The 19,662-nt window shown below is 44.4% G+C and overlaps 1 protein-coding gene across 2 annotated transcripts in view; it reads right to left on the minus strand.

The window, feature by feature from the left end:
* The window catches only part of BANK1 (B cell scaffold protein with ankyrin repeats 1), a 308,283-nt gene that overhangs the window by 197,626 nt on the left and 90,995 nt on the right, over window positions 1-19,662 (minus strand). For both annotated transcript variants that reach the window (XM_066573970.1, XM_066573969.1), the window contains exon 7: window positions 5,903-6,099. In XM_066573970.1, the coding sequence (XP_066430067.1) occupies window positions 5,903-6,099 (197 nt within the window). The remainder of the gene's footprint in view (window positions 1-5,902; window positions 6,100-19,662) is intronic.

The following is a 19,662-nucleotide window of genomic DNA, read 5'->3' on the forward strand; positions in this document are numbered from 1 at the left end:
CATAGAGTGCAGTAGCAAAACCTAGTGTAGAACATGTAGTATAGAGATGGGAAGCTGCACACTGTATGAAAGTAGTAAACATTACTTGTAGATCACTGCTTTACCGCAAGATCTTCATTTAAGCCTCCACAGCGAGTTCCTGTTTCTTAGAGCGGAAAGATTATTTTTCTCCATTTTGTGGTAACTATGAGATAGAGTATGTAACAGTGTTATTATTCTAATGTGGTATTCTTCGGCCTGCCTCACACAGGCGTTTGAAGAAATGCTGTGCTTTTCAATGCTGCATTTACTACAGCTTCAGCCCGGTTTCAGCAGCGCTGGCATGCGTCATGCCAGCATTTCGGTTGCGCTGTCAGCCAAGGAAGCTGAAAAAAAACCTAAAAAACAATACTTCCCTAGCAGGTGCCGTCCGGGTCCCTGCCACTGATCTCTGGCGCTCCTCCAGGCTTCCTGTGCACTGACAGATCATCTATTGCTGGTAGCGAGGTTTGAGAACCCCGCCTCCAGCAAGAGATTACTGTGATTGGTTCTTGGTTCTGTGTGAGGGAGGCCTTACGGAATAGAGGCGACTTCACATTCACACAATGTTACATAATATAGATTCCATGTTGTCTGTTAGTTTTATGTTCCAATTTGGAAGTCGTGACTCTGCAGAAAATGAGGCAGAGTATTGATTTCTTCTTGATCTACTGCATTTTTTTAAATTCCCGACACCGTCCATTGAGTTTGTGTGCTGAATCAGAGGTGATGTATAAAAGCATCTCTGCCTGCAAATCATTAATAGCAAGTAGATTTCTTCACATATTTCTACACTCCTGGAGATTACTTGTCCTATTAGTAGTTTTAATGGAACCCAGCTAAAAACATGAGCAATAGTTTAGGCAAAATCACTGAAGAGTACTTTTATGGCACTTATACTTCTGTGATAATATCAATTAATTCCTCTAAGAGAGCGAAAGAGAAATGAATTGATAATCTTTGTGTAAAGAGTATTAAGTGAATCATCTGTAAAACTAACTAATGCATTTCTATGCTTTTTCCGCGTTTGTCCTTGCACAGTTCACACACAAAACAATGTATTAGAGGAATAGGTATGCTGAGACATACTGAGAGGCAGTAAATGTATAAAGATAAAATTAACAACGGAAAGTACATATTTAACCCACAATAACCACTATGGTTGTCCAATTAAAGGGGTTGTCCAGTCGCAAACTATTAAGGGAACTATTTGCAGGCTAGGCCATCAACTGTAGATTGGTAGGATTCAACCACCCAGGACTGCCACCGATGACCTATTTCTGGACCAATGTGCTTATGCACTGAGCTGATTTCTGCAGGAAACAGACAGCTCCATTTCCACAGCAGTGGTCAGGCTTGGCAATACAGGCACAGTTCCTATTCACTTCAATGGCATCTTAGCCTGCAATACCAAACCTGGCCATTGCAGTGAGAATGGCACTGTCTGTTTTCTGCCAAAATCAGCTCAGTGCACAAGCACACTAGTTCAGAAAACAGTTGATCAGCATGGATTCCAGGTGGTGGACTCCCGCTTAACTACTATTCATGAACTATCCTGCGGAAAGGCCCAGCAATAGTTTGCAAATGAACAACCCTTTAATAATACATAGAGAAACATCTATGGACTATTATAATTTGAAGCTGAAACCTATCCAACTAGGTTTATAAGAACTCTCAAATGCCTATTACCAATTATACATGCTTTATGTTGGAAAATATAATTTTAGCAGAACATCTTTTTAAGACATTTCAGCCCATAATGTAGGCACTTAGTAAGTCACACGCAGTATAGCATTAGGAACTTCCTATTACATAAAGGTTGATAAAATGCTTTAGAGGCTGCATGCTCAATCATTTGTTAAAGGCTGTTTGAATATGCAGTTTGTGACCTTTAAATAATTAAAAACATGAATTGAATACATAACTGTCAATACCCAGCAAATTAGGCGTCACTGCACATAAATTGTCCAGCGACAGGCCATTACTACGATCCATCCTCAGCAATACACAAGCAAGCTTAAAAACACTGCTGCATCCGTCATTCTGTTCATTTGTCATGTGATATCATTACATTGTTAGATGGAACTTTACTTACGAACTACTATTTTATGGACATTAATATCATTTTATGCAATTTATTGATATAACAAACATACAAATGTAGAATAACCACAAGTCCCAGACCAACTAAAGGTGGTTTCACATCTTCGCTGGGACCTCTAGTCGGAGGTTCCGTCACAGATCCGGAAGAAAAACAGCAGCACTTCCACTGCTGGAAAAAAGACGGGCCACAGAGTGAAAAGCAAACTGACCCCATTATATTCAATGGGGTCCATTTGCAGCTATTCGGTTCTGCCATAAGACAGAGACATTGGCAAGGGAATTCCCCTTTCCTGAACCCCCGAGTACAGATGTGAAACCACCTTAAGTCAAATTGAATTCAACACCTAGTGCAATTTAAAGTCTACCTGAGTTTTCAAAAATTTTTCTAAAGCAGCCCAGATTTTTATTGGCCACTGCTTTGCTATTCTTTGTACCCAATTTGAACTCTATCAATTCAATTGTCCATGGGGAGTTTCCTATTTCTCTGCTGCCCTGATACTTGCGGTCCACTTAGGGTATGCCTTAAGCCAGCCATTCTGCTAGTACTGTACTGGCCGGGACTTACTATGCTGCTTTGCACAGCCTTGCTCCAATCAGCAGCCTGGCAGTGTCAAAATGCCTACCCCTTTGCTACATGTTGTAATAAAGGATTCAAACATTCAACAAAGTATCAGTAGAAATGATGTGTGATATCATAATGTCATACGCAAGGTCCTGCAGACCCCTTATCAGTCTGAATCCTTCTCAGTCTGAGTGCTGGGAGCCGGCCTATGAAGTCAGCCTTGCCTCCACTTCTCGCAGGATAGCTCTAAGTCCCTGTTACTGGAGAAAAAGAATGCCTAATGACAGGCAGTGGATTGAAAAGGTGCTACAAGGGACACCTCTAGTGGCAAGCACTCCAACTTGATTTTCAATGCTATATATAAAAAAAATAATACGAGTATATTACAAGATTGATGATACACACAGAGGCTGTTAAATGGTCAGAAGTTGTGTGAAAAGTTCGTGTCCATTTAAGTGCAGATACAGTAATAGGATTTCTCAACTATCTGGCACATGGTGATCTCCAATATACAGGTCACCAGTCTGTTCAGGGGTCATCTTATTAACAGTAAAAATGAAGATTCAATCAAAGCCAATATTGATTTGTGTTCTCAATCATCTAGTCTGCATCCACGTATCCATTAGAATGCCCTGTTGCCACCAGCAACGTAGCCTGGTTTCCTATCAATTTATATTACCATTTATATAAGACTAGCTGTGCCCGCAGCTCGGCCTGCGTTAAAGTTGAATTTAATGGAAAGTAGCTGGGCTCACTATTTTGCTCGTGTTACAGAGTTTCTTTATTTTTTGCCATCCAGGGTAAGTAGATAATGGTTAATTTGAGAGCTTAAAGGTGAACACGCCGCACAGAGTTGACTGTGCAAAACATGCGGGGCACACAAATCTACCCCACCACCCTCAATGTTTTCCCCTGCATTTAGTTAATAGTCATTGCAAAGCAAAGCTTTACTGGGAAATACAACCATGTAAAGTGTAGGAGAATATCTGTAGAGATAATCGGTATTCTTGGTATCAACACCTTTTCTCCGGTGCCGCAACCAGTAGGAACAGTTGCTTCTGTAGGGTTATTTGCAAACTATTACATTGCAGGCGGGTGCTGCTGCATAATTAGGGTGGATTTATGTTTCGTAGTAAAATTATTAGTACTTGAACTCAGTTAAGTTGGAGGCAAAGCAGATCATTGCAATGGCTGTTCTGTTTCCCTTGGAATAACATGGCGTACTGTATCTCTAGAGAGATTTCGCTGTGATACAGGACTTCACATTGGTACCTACATGTATTACCTAGATAATACTGTATTATATGACAGATTTACTATACAGTGCAGCATGTAGACATATATTATGTCACTATGGAGATCCGTTAAGAAACTGCCTTCAGATCTCTAGAGGGGGTAGAGGAAGTGTTTGACATATTCTCCTGCAATAGTTTTGCTTACAAAAGCAGAAGTACTTGATACAATTTCAGAGGAAGCACATTATCTGTTTGTTTAGTGTTTTAGTAATTTAAAAATTGGAAGTTAACCCCTCATGCTTAATGTTACACACACACACACACACATATATATATATATATATATATATATATATATATACACACACAAGCAGGGGGTGGATAAAAATATGGAAACACTGTGCAAAATGCAAACCTTAAAATCAGCCTCTACATGCTTATTAAAATATGATTTATAATCCCATGTAACTTAAGTGGAGGTAATATGACACAGATGCTGCCAGGTGGCTGGCTCCCAAAACCGCCCAGAGCAGGGCAAGAGGTGAATAAACACAAATTTGGTGTTAAACGCTAATGGTTAAAATCCCATGCATTTTGTATGGTGTTTCCATATTTTTGTCCTCCCCCTGTAAATATACACGATATCAGCAAGGGCTACTTTATGCTCTGTGATGGATATACATGTAAATGATCTCGTTGGTACTACTACTGTAACAACAGGATCACTGGCAGAAGTGTGGTTGATATACAGGGTGTCCCAAAAAAATGTCCCTTAGCAATCAATGAGAAGAAAATGAAAGTAGAGACCTGATTGGTTGCTACGGGCATCTAAGCCAGTTTTCCTTTATTAGAGTTTTGATTTATCTCCCCCTCTTAATTTTACCTCCTTTTCAGGCTTAAACAATTAGAAATAATGGGTGAAGCCAGGCTAAGATTTGACCAAAGGACATTTATCCTAAAGTGCTACTGGAAGTTTAAAAATACAGTTGAAGTGCAAAGACAGTTTCAAACAAATCCACCTATGCAACTTACTGTCTCTGGAATTAGAGAAAAGTTTGAAACTGATGGAACTGTTCAGAATGTCCACAAGAAATGTTTTGGAAGATCATGGACATCGACAAGCGGCACAAAGTAAGAAAGACTGATGGAAAAGCATCTCCAAGTCCAAGAAAATTTGTGCAACAGGCGGGTTGTGAGACAGAATTTCAAAATCAAGTGCCCATCGCACTTTGAAGCACCGTCACTGGCAAAGTCACATTCCCAGAATAGTCCATGCTCTCAAAAGATATATATATATATATATATATATATATATATATATATTACATTTAGCACTGTTGATTTAGACAAAGAATTGTCCTAAACTACCTGAGACCTTGTTAAAGGGGTGTTTCCGTCATACACAACTGATGACCTATCCTCTAGCTAAATCTTCAGTAGTTGATTGGCAGGGATCCTCCATTCGGGATCTTTGTCCATCAGTTGATCATCCCCTCAATGGCAGTGCAGTGGGCGGGACATCATTGTCATCAGAGGTCAGGGCAGCAAGCGAAGGTGCTAGCTTCACTCCCATTGAAATCAATGGGAGTGCCGCACTCCTATTACACTTTCTGCTCTTGTTATGGACAGGACTAGATGTCTGGTCCTGTCCATAATAAGGAGCAAAAGAATAAAAAAAATTATATGCAAGCCCTTTTATTTACAGCTAATATTTAGTAGATATTGATATATCAGGTACTATAGAATAAGTAAAGTAAGAAAGGAAAAGTGCCATAAAATGCTATTGAACTAAAGTATAACGAAGCCAGCCAATCAATTAATTACGTCTTGCCATACAAACGGATTGGCACTCAGAGCTGGAATGAGGTTGGTATATCTTTCAGATTTGTTAATGTACTGCATTGTTCTCAACTGCAAAAGTTAAACCTGCTATAGAGAAAAGAGTGTAAGACAAAAGCACCTGAACTAAGTGTTTGGCACTTACTGTTCCTTGATAAATGATATCCTGGATATCTAGGTGCCCATGCTTTTCAGCCATTTTAGCAGGATCATCTCCATATTTATTAGTAATTTTGCTAATGTAATTTGCTGCTGGGCTTTGCATTAGTAGACGTGCCACCTCCTTGAGTCCGAGCTTCGCTGCACAGTGCAGTAAAGTAGGTATTTCTTCCGAACTGCCACCTAAAATACAAACAAACAAAGAAATAAATGCATCTTCTAATATCTTGTAATGGGAAATGTTTCATCGTTGAAGGAGGGTTTTATGAAGCCAGTCCTTAATAATTTGGCAGCTCTGCTGTACATTTGTGCTCCACTTACTACTTTAACCCTTTCCAATACCCTGTCTGACGTCTAAAGACATTCTGATTAAAGGCTGTACTGCTCCGATGTCGAAAGACATCCGGTTGGGTATTCTTACTGTATATTACTGGCCGCTCTATTGTTGGGGGCCTCTCCAGCATGTCCTATACCGCAGTACTGGCTCTAGCCAGCAGATGGTGCCATTGTATAATGGCAGAAAGAGAAAGCCCCCTAGGAAACCCTGAATCCAAAATTGGATTGCAAAGGGTTAAAACTGTTTTTATTCCAGTCTGTCTTTTTGCCTTTCTTGGTGTCTTTTGAGTGTTGTTCTGTGGCTATGTATCCTATTTCCAGTGCCCACCTGCCTATATATGATTTGTATTCCTGTTTATATCACCATCAGCTTACAGTTACATTTTCCTATTTCCCCCAAAATAAGCCCTAGCCTGATAATAAGCCAGCTCTGAATGGCTGAGCAACAGTGCTTGTGATCCAATCACGGCACTTGCTTGCTGAAGGGAGGGTATTCAAAGCCCTGTCACCAGAAAGAGAGTGTTGTGTCAACCTGCCGCAGCGCCGGTGACAAGCGCGAGGGACACCCTCCACCAAAAATAAGCCACTGTGCCTCTTTTGGGGCAAAAATTAATATAAGACAGTGTATTATTTTTGGGGAAACATGGTAAATAGGTACAGTAAATAAAATACAAGGTATAAATGTTTGATTAGTGGAGGTCCCACATCTATACAGGAATCGGGAGCCCCAATGTTTTGCAAGCTAAGGTTGCTACATAATGTAAGAGCTAATTGAAGAAGTGGAGTGCGCACTTCAGTGTATGCGGCTCTATGGGGGTTACGGAAACCCGCAAACAAAGCAATTTCTTCAATTGGGGGCACAGTACACATGCACAATCATCTTTCCAATAAATCTCCTCCTTTATGTGACTGCCAAGTTAAAGAATCGTAGGAATCCCATAGCTTGCGGATATGGAAATCCTATAGATAAGCTACAGACATAATTCTATGGATGCTACTGAAAGAAATTCTGCTTACTGTATCTAAATATTCTACCGTGTTTCCCCAAAAATAGGACATGCCCCTAAAATAAGCCTAACCCTGATTTTTTTTTTTGGGGGGGGAAGAGGAAAAGGCTTGAAATATAAGTCCTACCCCAAAAATAAGCCCTGGCTGCACTACATATAAAATCAATACATTGCCTAGCAGGCACCGTCTGGGTCCCTTCCGCTGGTCTACAGAGTTCCGGCAGGCTTGCTTGCAGCCCTCAGCTGCTGACAGAAAATCGCTTGCTGGTAACGAGGTTCGTAAACCCCACCTCGATCAAACGATAGCTCTGATTGATTCTCGAGTGCAGCGGCTGAGCCAATCAGTGCAGCGCTCGATGAACCAATGTGATGGATTCTTTGAGTACTGCATTGATTGACTGAACTGCAGTGCTCGAGAACCAATCAGAGCCATCGCTTCCTGGAAGCGAGGTTTACAAACCCTGTTACCAAGAAGAGATCTTCTGTTGGAGACTGAGGACTGAAACAAGCACATTGGAGCTCAGAAAACCAGTGAAGGGACCCAGACGTCGCCTACTTGGTAAGTATGATAAGACATCCCCTGAAAATAAAACCCTGTGCCTCCTTTAATATAAGACAGGGACTTATTTTTGGGGAAACACGGTAAGTACGATTCTGCTATACAGCCTGGTCAACATGCCGAATAAACCAGACACTCAACTTTCTATCATTTCAGACTGTAATTTTTTCATCATAGACTTACAAAATATCCTAAACTGAGGCGGCAACATCTTTATGTCGTCTCGTGTAGTGACACCATCAAAATAGAGCACAGGTTAGGCCGGGCTTACACGACCGTATACACACTATGTATTATCTGTGCAGTTTTTGCATGCGTAACACGCAGTACATAGATCCTATAGACTTTAATATTGCTACTCATATGATCCGCATGTGTAATAAGTCATGCCATGCACTATCTTGGTGCATATTACGCATGCATTCACGCCAGGATAGTGTATGGGGATTGGCACACACGTTTGGGTAAACCCCGGGCTGACTGTTGTATGAACTATATAGAGCATAGCTGAGGAATAATAATAAACACTATTATGACATCATATTGCATATAAATAGAAAACAACCTAACGATAAAGTCATACAAGACATGATCACAAATCACAATCAAAAATATACTTTTACAGCAGCATTAAAATAGAACAAAGCGCAGGAATTAATATAAAGATTAGTGAGACATCATCTTAGTAGAATACAATGTCTAGATGAAAATACAGTCTATTGTTACATGAAAATAGAGCATTTGCAAATAAAGCGTTGACATGAACACAATAGAGCACTGAAGTGAGAAACAACTGAGACATCATCACAGTTTAATGCAGCATAGCAATAAAAACACTCATGTGACATCATCAGAATGAAGTAAAGAGGGGCACGTTGGCTCCCCCTAGTGGACTGACAGCCAGGGGTGCATCAAACTCATTAGGAGGCATGCAACTCTTAACAAATATGTGATGTTACACTTTGGATGAAGCCTGCAGTATAAAGTGTGTTTTCTCTGTATTTACTTCTTTCTTTATTTACTGATACAAATACTTATTTTTATTCACGCCTTTGGGTCTATATAGGGACTTAAATGGGCTATTTTTAACATACTTTTTTTTCCTTTTTTCTGTATGCCAGCATATTGAGCCTCAATTATCGAAACGGTCTAAGGCCTTGGGCAGATGAGCGTGTATTTTGATGCATCCTTGCTGCACAAAAAAATGCGCTGCATGGATATGCAAAATACGCGTGACTAAAGCTCCGTGCCCATTACTTTCAGGCCTCGTTCAGACAAGCATGTATTTGTGCATGCGCATGTGCACACAAAACAGCACGTATATTAGAACCAATACGTCTTGTTCAGATGAGCGTGTATTTGTGCGCGCGTATGTGCGCACAAAACCACGTGTCTATTAGAACCTTTGTTTTCCTATGATGTGGTCACATGTCTGTGTTTTACAGGCGTGCAAATTTGCACACCTGCAAAAGATGGGCCATTCGTGCACCAGGAAGATACGTGCTGCACGTGAATATTCCCCACGGGGAGTCCCCTCATTACTGAACACTGTCACAGTGTTTAGTGGCCAGGGGACTCCCCACAGGGAGTAAAGAATCCCCTGCCACAGCTGTGAAAGCTGTGACAGCTGTGGCAAAGGAACGCAATACTCTCCCATTGCTTTCAATGGGGGCGCCGCTTCTGCCGGCAGCCTCATTGAAAGCAATGGGATGCAGGCAACCACTGCAGTGATTTTTGGGGAAGGGCTTGAAAATCATCCCTAGCTTGTGTAAAAAATAAAAATATATATATACTCACCTCTCTGCCGCTTGGCTCCCTGGGACTGCTCTGAAGCTCTTTCAGCAGGCGGGGATTTTTAAATCCCCACTTCCTGAAAGCGCTGTGTCTGGCTGAATTCAATGAATGGCTGATCGCTGCCTCTGATTGGCTGAGTGCTCAGCCAATCAGACACAGCCCTTTCAGGAGGTGGGGATTTTAAACAAGTGGCAAGTGGCAAGATGTGCCGAGCCCCGACAGCGGTGGAGAGGTGAGTATATATATATTTTATTTTTTTATCACAAGCTAGGGATGATTTGCAAGGAAGGGCTTATATTTCAAGCGCTTCCCCGAAAATCACTGCGCGGGTTGCCTGCATCCCATTGCTTTCAATGGGGCAGCTGCAGTGCCGGCCCTAATTGAAAGCAATGGGAGAACATCGTGGTCCTCTGCCACAGCTGTCACATTGTACAGTACTGAGGGAATTGCGGAGCACGGAGCTATGCAATGCACACATGTCCTATCTTTACAGGTGCGAGTATTTTCACGCCTGTAAAAAACGGACATGTGACCACACCATAGAAAACTAATGGTTCTAATAGACGAGCTGTTTTGTGCTTGTATACACGCACACAAATACACGCTCTGTTTGAGGCTTTAAAGGATAATGGAGAGACAAAAAAACAATGCAAGGCCCAAACATCAACAAGTAGAAGATTCAAAGATAGGATGAATTAACCTGACCTTTAGCATTAATCCAGCAAAAAGATGTCTTTCGAGACACAAATTCCTGCCTCAGTATATACTAGAGGGAACACTGGTCAAGACAAAGGAAATGCGAAAAGCCCAAACCATAAAGATTGTTATCATTGTTCTTCTAGTAATAGAAAGACCAAATAGAATTCACTTATGTAAAGTAAAAAAGTTTTTACATTTTTTTTCTTGAACAAACTTTTAGATGCCATAGTCCATAGTCAGCAATGACAGTAGCAACTGCATGGTTACGCATTCTTGAGGAGTAATTAGATGAGCAAGTCCTCATCATTTCACTCCTTTTCTATGGAAAAGGGGCCCTAATGCTATCTGGGACAGGGAGATATACAGTAGAATCACAGATCTTCTCTACTGAGGGCTGCTCTCTGCACACTGACTAAATATGACAGCTCTAAATTCAGTATTCCCAACCCCACTTCAAACGGCTGTAGCTCCGGTCCTATAAGGGCTACTGACATGATTTTGGTGTCATTTTAAAGCCAAGAGTCTTAAAGGAGATGTCTCGAGGAAGCAGTGAATTTTTTTTTTTGCCCAGTCCCCCCCATTAAGTACATATTACTAAGCCCCCCTGTAAATGACATTTCTAGCTGGTTCGTACTTACCGTTCCAGCGTTTCAGCAACTTATAAAAGTTTCCCCAAGATGGCCGCCGGCTCTTTTCCCGTCGCTCGCTGCAGCCCGACGTGCGCGCTCCTGAGACGCTGCCAGCTGTGTCTCCATGCCAACCAGACGCCCCGCAGCCGCCGACCGGACCCACCGCAGCTGCCGACCAGTCACCCACCGCCAGGCAGCAGGTAACCGGCGCACCCCCCCCCAACCCTCCCCCCCCATCACAGCGGCAGCCCCCCCGGCGCAGCGACAGCCCCCCCGGCCCAGCGCTAGTTCCCCCAGCGCAGCGACAGCCCCCCCCCGGCCCAGCGCTAGTTCCCCCGGCCTAGCGACAGCCCCCCCCGCCCAGCGACAGCCCCCCCCCGGCCCAGCGCTAGTTCCCCGACGCAGCGACAGCCCCCCCCCCCGGCCCAGCGCTACTTCCCCCGGCGCAGCGACAGCCCCCCCATCGCAGCGGCAGCCCCCCCATCACAGCGGCAGCCCCCCCATCGCAGCGGCAGCCCGGCGCAGCGGCAGCCCCCCCCCGGCCCATCACTTACCAGGACAGCTGGACGGCGGGACAGCAGGGCGGCTTCTCCGGACAGCTCGGCAGCTCTGCACCTTCCTCTAACAGAGGAAGGTACAGAATGGCCGCTCCAGAGCGCTCCCGAGCAGTGACAGCTCGTCTGCGCATGCGCAGAAGAGCTGTAGCGGGGAGCACACTGAAGCGGCTCATGCTGAATGGAGAAGACCGGACTGCGCAAGGGCGTCTAAAAAAGCAAGCTGCCGGCGAATTTAGACGGAACCATGGAGACGAGGACGCTAGCAACGGAGCAGGTAAGTGGAATAACTTCTGTATGGCTCATATTTAATGCACGATGTATATTACAAAGTGCATTAATATGGCCATACGGAAGTGTATAACCCCACTTTGTTTCGCGAGACCACCCCTTTAATCATCAGCAGTCCAATATCACTGATAGAAGCAGAGCTACAGCCATTTAAAGTAGAACAAGTTCTGTTTGTCCAAAACTGTAATGTCTTTTTCCTGCAGAAGATCTAGACTTAGGCCCCCTGCACACGGGCGGAAATTCCGCGGTGGGAATTCCCGCAGAATTTCCACCCGGGGCTGCTGCCATAGGAGTACATTGAAAAATGCAATCCTAGGCATACGCCCGTGATTTGTCTGTGTGAAATCACGCACGGAAAACAAATTGCGGCATGCTCTCTGTGCGGGCCTCGCAGAGCCCCGCACAGAAATGTCAATCCCCGGCCGAGGGCTCCACTCTGCATGTGTGCTTAATAGAATACCCACAGAAATGCAATATACTATTGTATACAATATACAGGTATTGCAGTATTTATCACACACAGTGAATATCAGCATAAAATAAACACAACACCAGAATTGCGCTTTTTTGTCACCCTGTTTCCAAGATAAATTTAAGAGAAAGCGATAAAAAAGTCAGATATACCTCAAAATTGTACCAAATAGAAACTACATGATATACTCCAAAAAAACAAGCCGTCATGCAACCCATTAATCCATTAACAGAAAAAAAATTCTGGGGGGGTCAGAAGATGGCAACAGAAAGTACATTAAAAAATAAAATATTACAATTTTTGAAAAGTAGTACAACAAAACAAACTATATAAATTTGGTATCTCCAAAATTGTACTCATCCACAGAATAAAGTTAACATGCCATTTCTGCTGCACAACATGCCTTAAAAACAAGACCCCTTTAAAAAATGGTGCATTTGTGTTTTTTCCCATGTTACCACAGTTAGAGGTTTTCCTTTTAAGTTTTTTATATGATATAATGTATACAAAATGGTACCATTGAAAAATAGAGCATGTGCTGCAAAAAACAAGCCCTCAGACAACTATGACAATGGAAAAACAAAAAGTTATCAATTTTTGAAAGCGTGGAGTACAAAACAAAAATAAAAAAATAGCTTTTTTATACTAAAAATATGTCGTTAAATAATGGATTGTAAGATATGTTCCTGTGGTGGAGGTGCAGATTAAATACCTTAACTTTTCTATACTATGTGAAAGACTAGCATTTGGCAAAAGAGGTAGATTAGCAGAATTTATGCCAACCCGGGAACCCTGCGTAACTCAACCTATGGCAGAAGAAGAATACAATATTTTGAAAGGTTGATAAATGCTGTTTTCTTTTTTTGGAGGGGTGTGGATTTGAGATGAGGGTTAGATTACCTTCTACCATCCTAATATGATCTATTTATTGTGATAACTGAAGCACAGATTTAAATAGCAGCCAACAAATAGCATAAGTGTTTGAAGTACCTTCTCTAGTATGAATGGTAGGATGGCGATGCCCTATTTTTATGGACCACTCAGCATCCTTACTGGGCCCACAGCAGCTGGGACAATGGGATATTGCCAGGCGATAAATATAACAAATATAATCTGACATCTGAATTTGAAAATAACTGGCAAAGATCAATGCTAAAATTACTGGGCTACCAATAGCCCTATTTACATCGGCTGGATACTTCATAAAACTTTGACAATCTGAGTAAATATTATTACACTGTCCACTAGTTTGAAATATTGCTTTATGATTCAAGAGGGGCCTTTGAGCAATACAATATTATATCGTATAATCATTAATAACATCAGAAGGGTCGGTGATCCGGGGATTATTCCGATGGCCAGATTGGAGTCAGGAAGGAATTTTTTCCCCTCAAATGGGAAAAATTGGCTTCTACCTCATTGGTTTTTTTTTTTGCCTTCCTCCCGATCAAGATTGGGGTGGGGGGTAATAGGCTGAACTGGATGGACATATGTCTTTTTTCAGCCTTACATACTATGTTATAATGATGGGATAACTGAGCAAGCCTTTCTAAAGTACCTACAAAATATATTGGACAATGCTGTAACCAGGTAGGTAACATCTCAATGAGTGATCAGCAATTCAAAGAATGTTAATTAACCAGGAGCAATCAGACCAGAAACACTTAGAAGTCTTGGCCTGATCACAGTTTGACAGATTAAGAAACACTGTATTACACTATTTTTTTCTTGGAATGATCAATAGCCACTGTAATTGCTACAATATCGTGAATGCAAACTCAGGCTTCTTTCTATTTGGTTCCTGTGGCCTAGAATGAATTAAAATGATGTTATAACTGGGATATATTGACCTTAAAATTTCAACTTCCTCCCACTGCTAAGATATGGTCTGAGCATATAAAGCAAACCCTATGTGATTACTGGGAACAGAAATGCTGCATATTTATTAGGAGAATATAAAGAATCTGGTTATTGGAGTGTTCAGATTTATCCTTTACGAATAGACTATAATGCACACTGTTATTGGAGTGTTAAGATTTATCCTTTTGTTTACTCTGCACTCTTTATATATAATAGCTGCCAAGCAAATGTTCCTGCAACTGAGACGGGAGATGATAGAAGAAAATAGAGGGGAAGATGATTTAACAAGCGCAAGGTATCTTGTGCGCTCATAAACAATGTTTCCTACACATTAATGTAACCTTTTCTGCATATTTTCATCTATACTTCTTTTAAGTTGTTTTGCCTGTGTTCGCTAATTTCTAATGTACGTAATTAATTATGAAAAGCTTATAATCATGAAAGAAGGGGGTGGAAAGCTTATAATTTATACCAGTGTGAAGGAACAAAGGCAATGGAGTAATGGGAAGGAAAAGAGAAAGAAATGTAGCAGAAGTATGCTATATATTATATATGTATGTAAGAGCTATTCTATTAGTTACAACATTTGGATATATACATGAGCGTTTAGGGGATTTTAAAGGATAGGAATTTTAAAATGAACACTTAATTAAAAAATCTATATTAAAGGTTATAATTAGCTCTTGAATATAAAATAGAATACTAGAACTTCTCGTTAGCGCTGCTACCATAGATTAAATACTTACACAATGTTCACTTTAATGCATATTAGTTAATACAAATACATAGTTGTTAAAAGTCACATCCAGAAAAATTCCTAAAAACACATATTGGAAGTTGTACATAAAAGATAGAACAAGTTTCTAAGCAGTAGGACTTTGAAAGCCCTACCTGGATAGACACGACTTGCTGCCAGGAGAAAGCAAAGAACCTATTAGATCAGTTTTAACTGCAAAACGACTGAGGAATGGGAGACAAGGTTAGTCAAAATACTGCAAGCTGTCCTACACAACCATATTGCTATTAAAATTCATATACTTCAATTCACTCAACGTACAGAGACTCTGTCAACTACTTTTATGAGCTAAGCTTATGGGCTGAAAGAAGGTGACCCACTGATTCCGGGGATGTAATACTTACATCCCCCATAATTCCCTGGTGTCCATGCTGAACACCGCTGTTCAGCACATTGAGCAGTGCTGCTAAGTAGTCCGCCCATTGTTTAATTAGAATGGGTGGATGTTTTAGCATGCCACTCAATGCATTAAGCATCAGCTTTCAATGCTGACATTGGGAGAATGACAGGGAAAGTAACTATAACAGTTACATCCCCAGACTCAGCGAGTCACCTACTTTCAGCCCCTTAGCTTAGCTCATGGAGCTAAAAGTAGGCAACAGATTCTCTTTAATAAAAACCAAGTAAGTTGGGTCATAACTAGAGATGAGCGAACGTACTCGTCCGAGTTTAATACTCGTTCGAGTATTAGCGTGTTCGAGATGCTTGTTACTCGTAACGAGCACCACGCGATGTTCGGGTTACTTTCACGTTCATCTCTGAGACGTTAGCGCGCTTTTCTGGCCAATTGAAAGACAGGGAAGGCATTACAACTTCCCCCTGTGACGTTCAAGCCCTATACCACCCCCCTGCAGTGAGTGGCTGGCGAGATCAGGTGTCATCCGAGTATAAAAATCGGCCCGTCCCGCGGCTCGCCACAGATGCATTCTGACATAGCTGAGGGAAAGTGCTATTGTGTTGGAGCTGCTATAGGGAGAGTGTTAGGAGTTATTGTAGGCTTCAAGAACCCCAACGGTCCTTCTTAGGGCCACATCTAACCGTGTGCAGCACTGTGGAGGCTGCTTTTTGCAGTGTTGCACTTTTTTTTTTTATTTTGTATATCGGCCGTGCAGAGCATTGCGCCCTGCAGTAATACTCCAGGGACAGAAGTGTGGAGGCAGGGACAGAAGACATATTATTGATTGAATATAGGCAGTGGGCCTTTTCTAAAAAATATTGGGCAAAAAATCTATTTGGCCTGCCTGTCACTGTGCTCAGTGTTCTGGGTCTGTCTGTGCTGGGTGTAGTAGTTCTACAAAATCATACGCAGCCAGATAAGTGTTACAGCAGGCTTGCGCCAAATTATTTCCTGGCTCTGTCTGGGCTCTGAAATCACCGCTGTGTTGCAGTTGACAGTGCAACACTCTGCAGTTCTGTGACATACCCTAGGGACAGAAGTGTGGAGGCAGGGACAGAAGACATATTATTGATTGAATATAGGCAGTGGGCCTTTTCTAAAAAAATATTGGTCAAAAAATCTATTTGGCCTGCCTGTCACTGTGCTCAGTGTTCTGGGTCTGTCTGTGCTGGGTGTAGTAGTTCTACAAAATCATATGCAGCCAGCTAAGTGTTACAGCAGGCTTGCGCCAAATTATTTCCTGGCGTTCCGTAAGCGAAGTCAGCCTCCAACCACAGGCCAATAAGCGGTACATTTAATTACAGCGTTCTGTTTCTGCATTAGTGGTAATACAACATGCTGAGGGGTAGGGGTAGGCCTAGAGGACGTGGACGCGGCCGAGGACGCGGGGGCCCAAGTCAGGGTGTGGGCACAGGCCGAGCTCCTGATCCAGGTGTATCGCAGCCGACTGCTGCGGGATTAGGAGAGAGGCACGTTTCTGGCGTCCCCACATTCATCTCACAATTAATGGGTCCATGCGGTAGACCTTTATTAGAAAATGAGCAGTGTGAGCAGGTCCTGTCGTGGATGGCAGAAAGTGCATCCAGCAATCTATCGTCCACCCACAGTTCTGCGCCGTCCACTGCTGCAACTCAGAATCCTCTGGCTGCTGCTCCTCCTTCCACCCAGCCTCCTCACTCCATGAAAATGAGACATTCTGAGGAGCGGGCAGACTCCCAGGAACTGTTCTCGGGCTCCTGCTCAGATTGGGCAGCAGTGGTTCCTCTCCCACCAGAGGAGTTTATCGTGACTGATGCCCAACCATTGGAAAGTTCCCGGGGTCCGGGGGATGAGGCTGGGGACTTCCGCCAACTGTCTCAAGACCTTTCAGTGGGTGAGGAGGCCGATGACGATGAGACACAGTTGTCTATCAGTGAGGTAGTAGTAAGGGCAGTAAGTCCGAGGGAGGAGCGCACAAAGGATTCGGAGGAAGAGCAGCAGGACAATGAGGTGACTGACCCCACCTGGTTTGCTACGCCTACTGAGGACAGGTCTTCAGAGGGGGAGGCAAGGGCAGCAGCAGGGCAGGTTGCAAGAGGCAGTGCAGTGTCCAGGGGTAGAGGCAGGGCCAGACCGAATAATCCACCAACTGTTTCCCAAAGTGCCCCCTCGCGCCATGCCACCCTGCAGAGGCCGAGGTGCTCAAAGGTCTGGCAGTTTTTCACTGAGAGTGCAGACGACCGACGAACAGTGGTGTGCAACCTTTGTCGCGCCAAGATCAGCCGGGGAGCCACCACCACCAGCCTCACCACCACCAGCATGCGCAGACATATGATGGCCAAGCACCCGACAAGGTGGGACGAAGGCCGTTCACCGCCTCCGGTTTGCACCGCTGCCCCTCCCCCTGTGCCCCAACCTGCCACTGAGATCCAACCTCCCTCTGAGGACACAGGCACTACCGTCTCCTGGCCTGCACCCACACCCTCACCTCCGCTGTCCTCGTCCCCATCCAGCAATGTCTGTCATCGCAGCGTCCAGCCGGCGCTAGCGCAAGTGTTTGAGCGCAAGCGCAAGTACGCCGCCACGCACCCGCACGCTCAAGCGTTAAACGTGCACGTAGCCAAATTTATCAGCCTGGAGATGCTGCCGTATAGGGTTGTGGAAACGGAGTCCTTCAAAAGCATGATGGCGGCGGCGGCCCCGCGCTACTTAGTTCCTAGTCGCCACTATTTTTCCCGATGTGCCGTCCCAGCCCTGCACGACCACGTCTCCCGCAACATTGTATGCGCCCTAACCAACGCGGTTACTGCCAAGGTCCACTTAACAACAGACACGTGGACAAGCAGAGGCAGGCAGGGCCACTATATCTCCCTGACGGCACATTGGGTGAATTTAGTGGAGGCTGGGACAGAGTCAGAGCCTGGGACCGCTCACGTCCTACCCACCCCCAGAATTGCGGGCGCCAGCTCGGTGCTGGTATCTGCGGCGGTGTATGCTTCCTCCACTAAAGCACCCTCCTCCTCCTCCTCCTCCAACGCAACCTCTGTCTCGCAATCAAGATGTGTCAGCAGCAGCAGCACGTCGCCAGCAGTCGGTGTCGCGCGGCGTGGCAGCACAGCGGTGGGCAAGCGTCAGCAGGCCGTGCTAAAACTACTCAGCTTAGGAGATAAGAGGCACATGGCCCACGAACTGCTGCAGGGTCTGACAGAGCAGACCGACCGCTGGCTTGCGCCGCTGAGCCTCCAACCTGGCATGGTCGTGTGTGACAACGGCCGTAACCTGGTGGCGGCTCTGCAGCTCGGCAGCCTCACGCACGTGCCATGCCTGGCCCACGTCTTTAATTTGGTGGTTCAGCGCTTTCTGAAAAGCTACCCACGCTTGTCAGACCTGCTCGGAAAGGTGTGCCGGCTCTGCGCACATTTCCACAAGTCCTACACGGACGCTGCCACCCTGCGCACCCTGCAACATCGGTTTAATCTGCCAGTGCACCGACTGCTGTGCGACGTGCCCACACGGTGGAACTCTATGCTCCACATGTTGGCCAGGCTCTATGAGCAGCGTAGAGCTATAGTGGAATACCAACTCCAACATGGGCGGCGCAGTGGGAGTCAGCCTCCTCAATTCTTTTCAGAAGAGTGGGCCTGGTTGGCAGCCATCTGCCAGGTCCTTGGAAAGTTTGAGGAGTCTACCCAGGTGGTGAGCGGCGATGCTGCAATCATTAGCGTCACCATTCCTCTGCTATGCCTCTTGAGAAGTTCCCTGCAAAGCATAAAGGCAGACGCTTTGCGCTCGGAAACAGAGCCGGGGGAAGACAGTATGTCGCTGGATAGTCAGAGCACCCTCCTGTCTATATCTCAGCGCGGTGAGGAGGAGGAGGAGGAAGATGAGGAGGAGGGGGAAGAGACAGTTTGGCCCACTGGTGAGGGTTCCCATGCTGCTTGCCTGTCATCCTTTCAGCGTGTATGGCCTGAGGAGGAGGAGGAGGATCCTGAAAGTGATCTTCCTAGTGAGGACAGCCATGTGTTGCGTACAGGTACCCTGGCACACATGGCTGACTTCATGTTAGGATGCCTTTCTCGTGACCCTCGCGTTACACGCATTCTGGCCACTACGGATTACTGGATGTACACACTGCTTGACCAACGGTATAAGGAGAACCTTTCCACTCTTATACCCGAAGAGGAAAGGGGTTCGAGAGTGTTGCTATACCACAGGACCCTGGCGGACAAACTGATGGTGAAATTCCCATACGACAGCGCTAGTGGCCGAAGGCACAGTTCCGAGGGCCAGGTAGTAGGGGAGGCGCGGAGATCAGGCAGCATGTACAGCACAGGCAGGGCAACACTCTTTAAGGCCCTTGACAGCTTTATGGC

This window comes from Eleutherodactylus coqui, chromosome 7 (genome assembly GCF_035609145.1).
Source record: "Eleutherodactylus coqui strain aEleCoq1 chromosome 7, aEleCoq1.hap1, whole genome shotgun sequence".
Classification (NCBI taxonomy): Eukaryota; Metazoa; Chordata; class Amphibia; order Anura; family Eleutherodactylidae; genus Eleutherodactylus; species Eleutherodactylus coqui.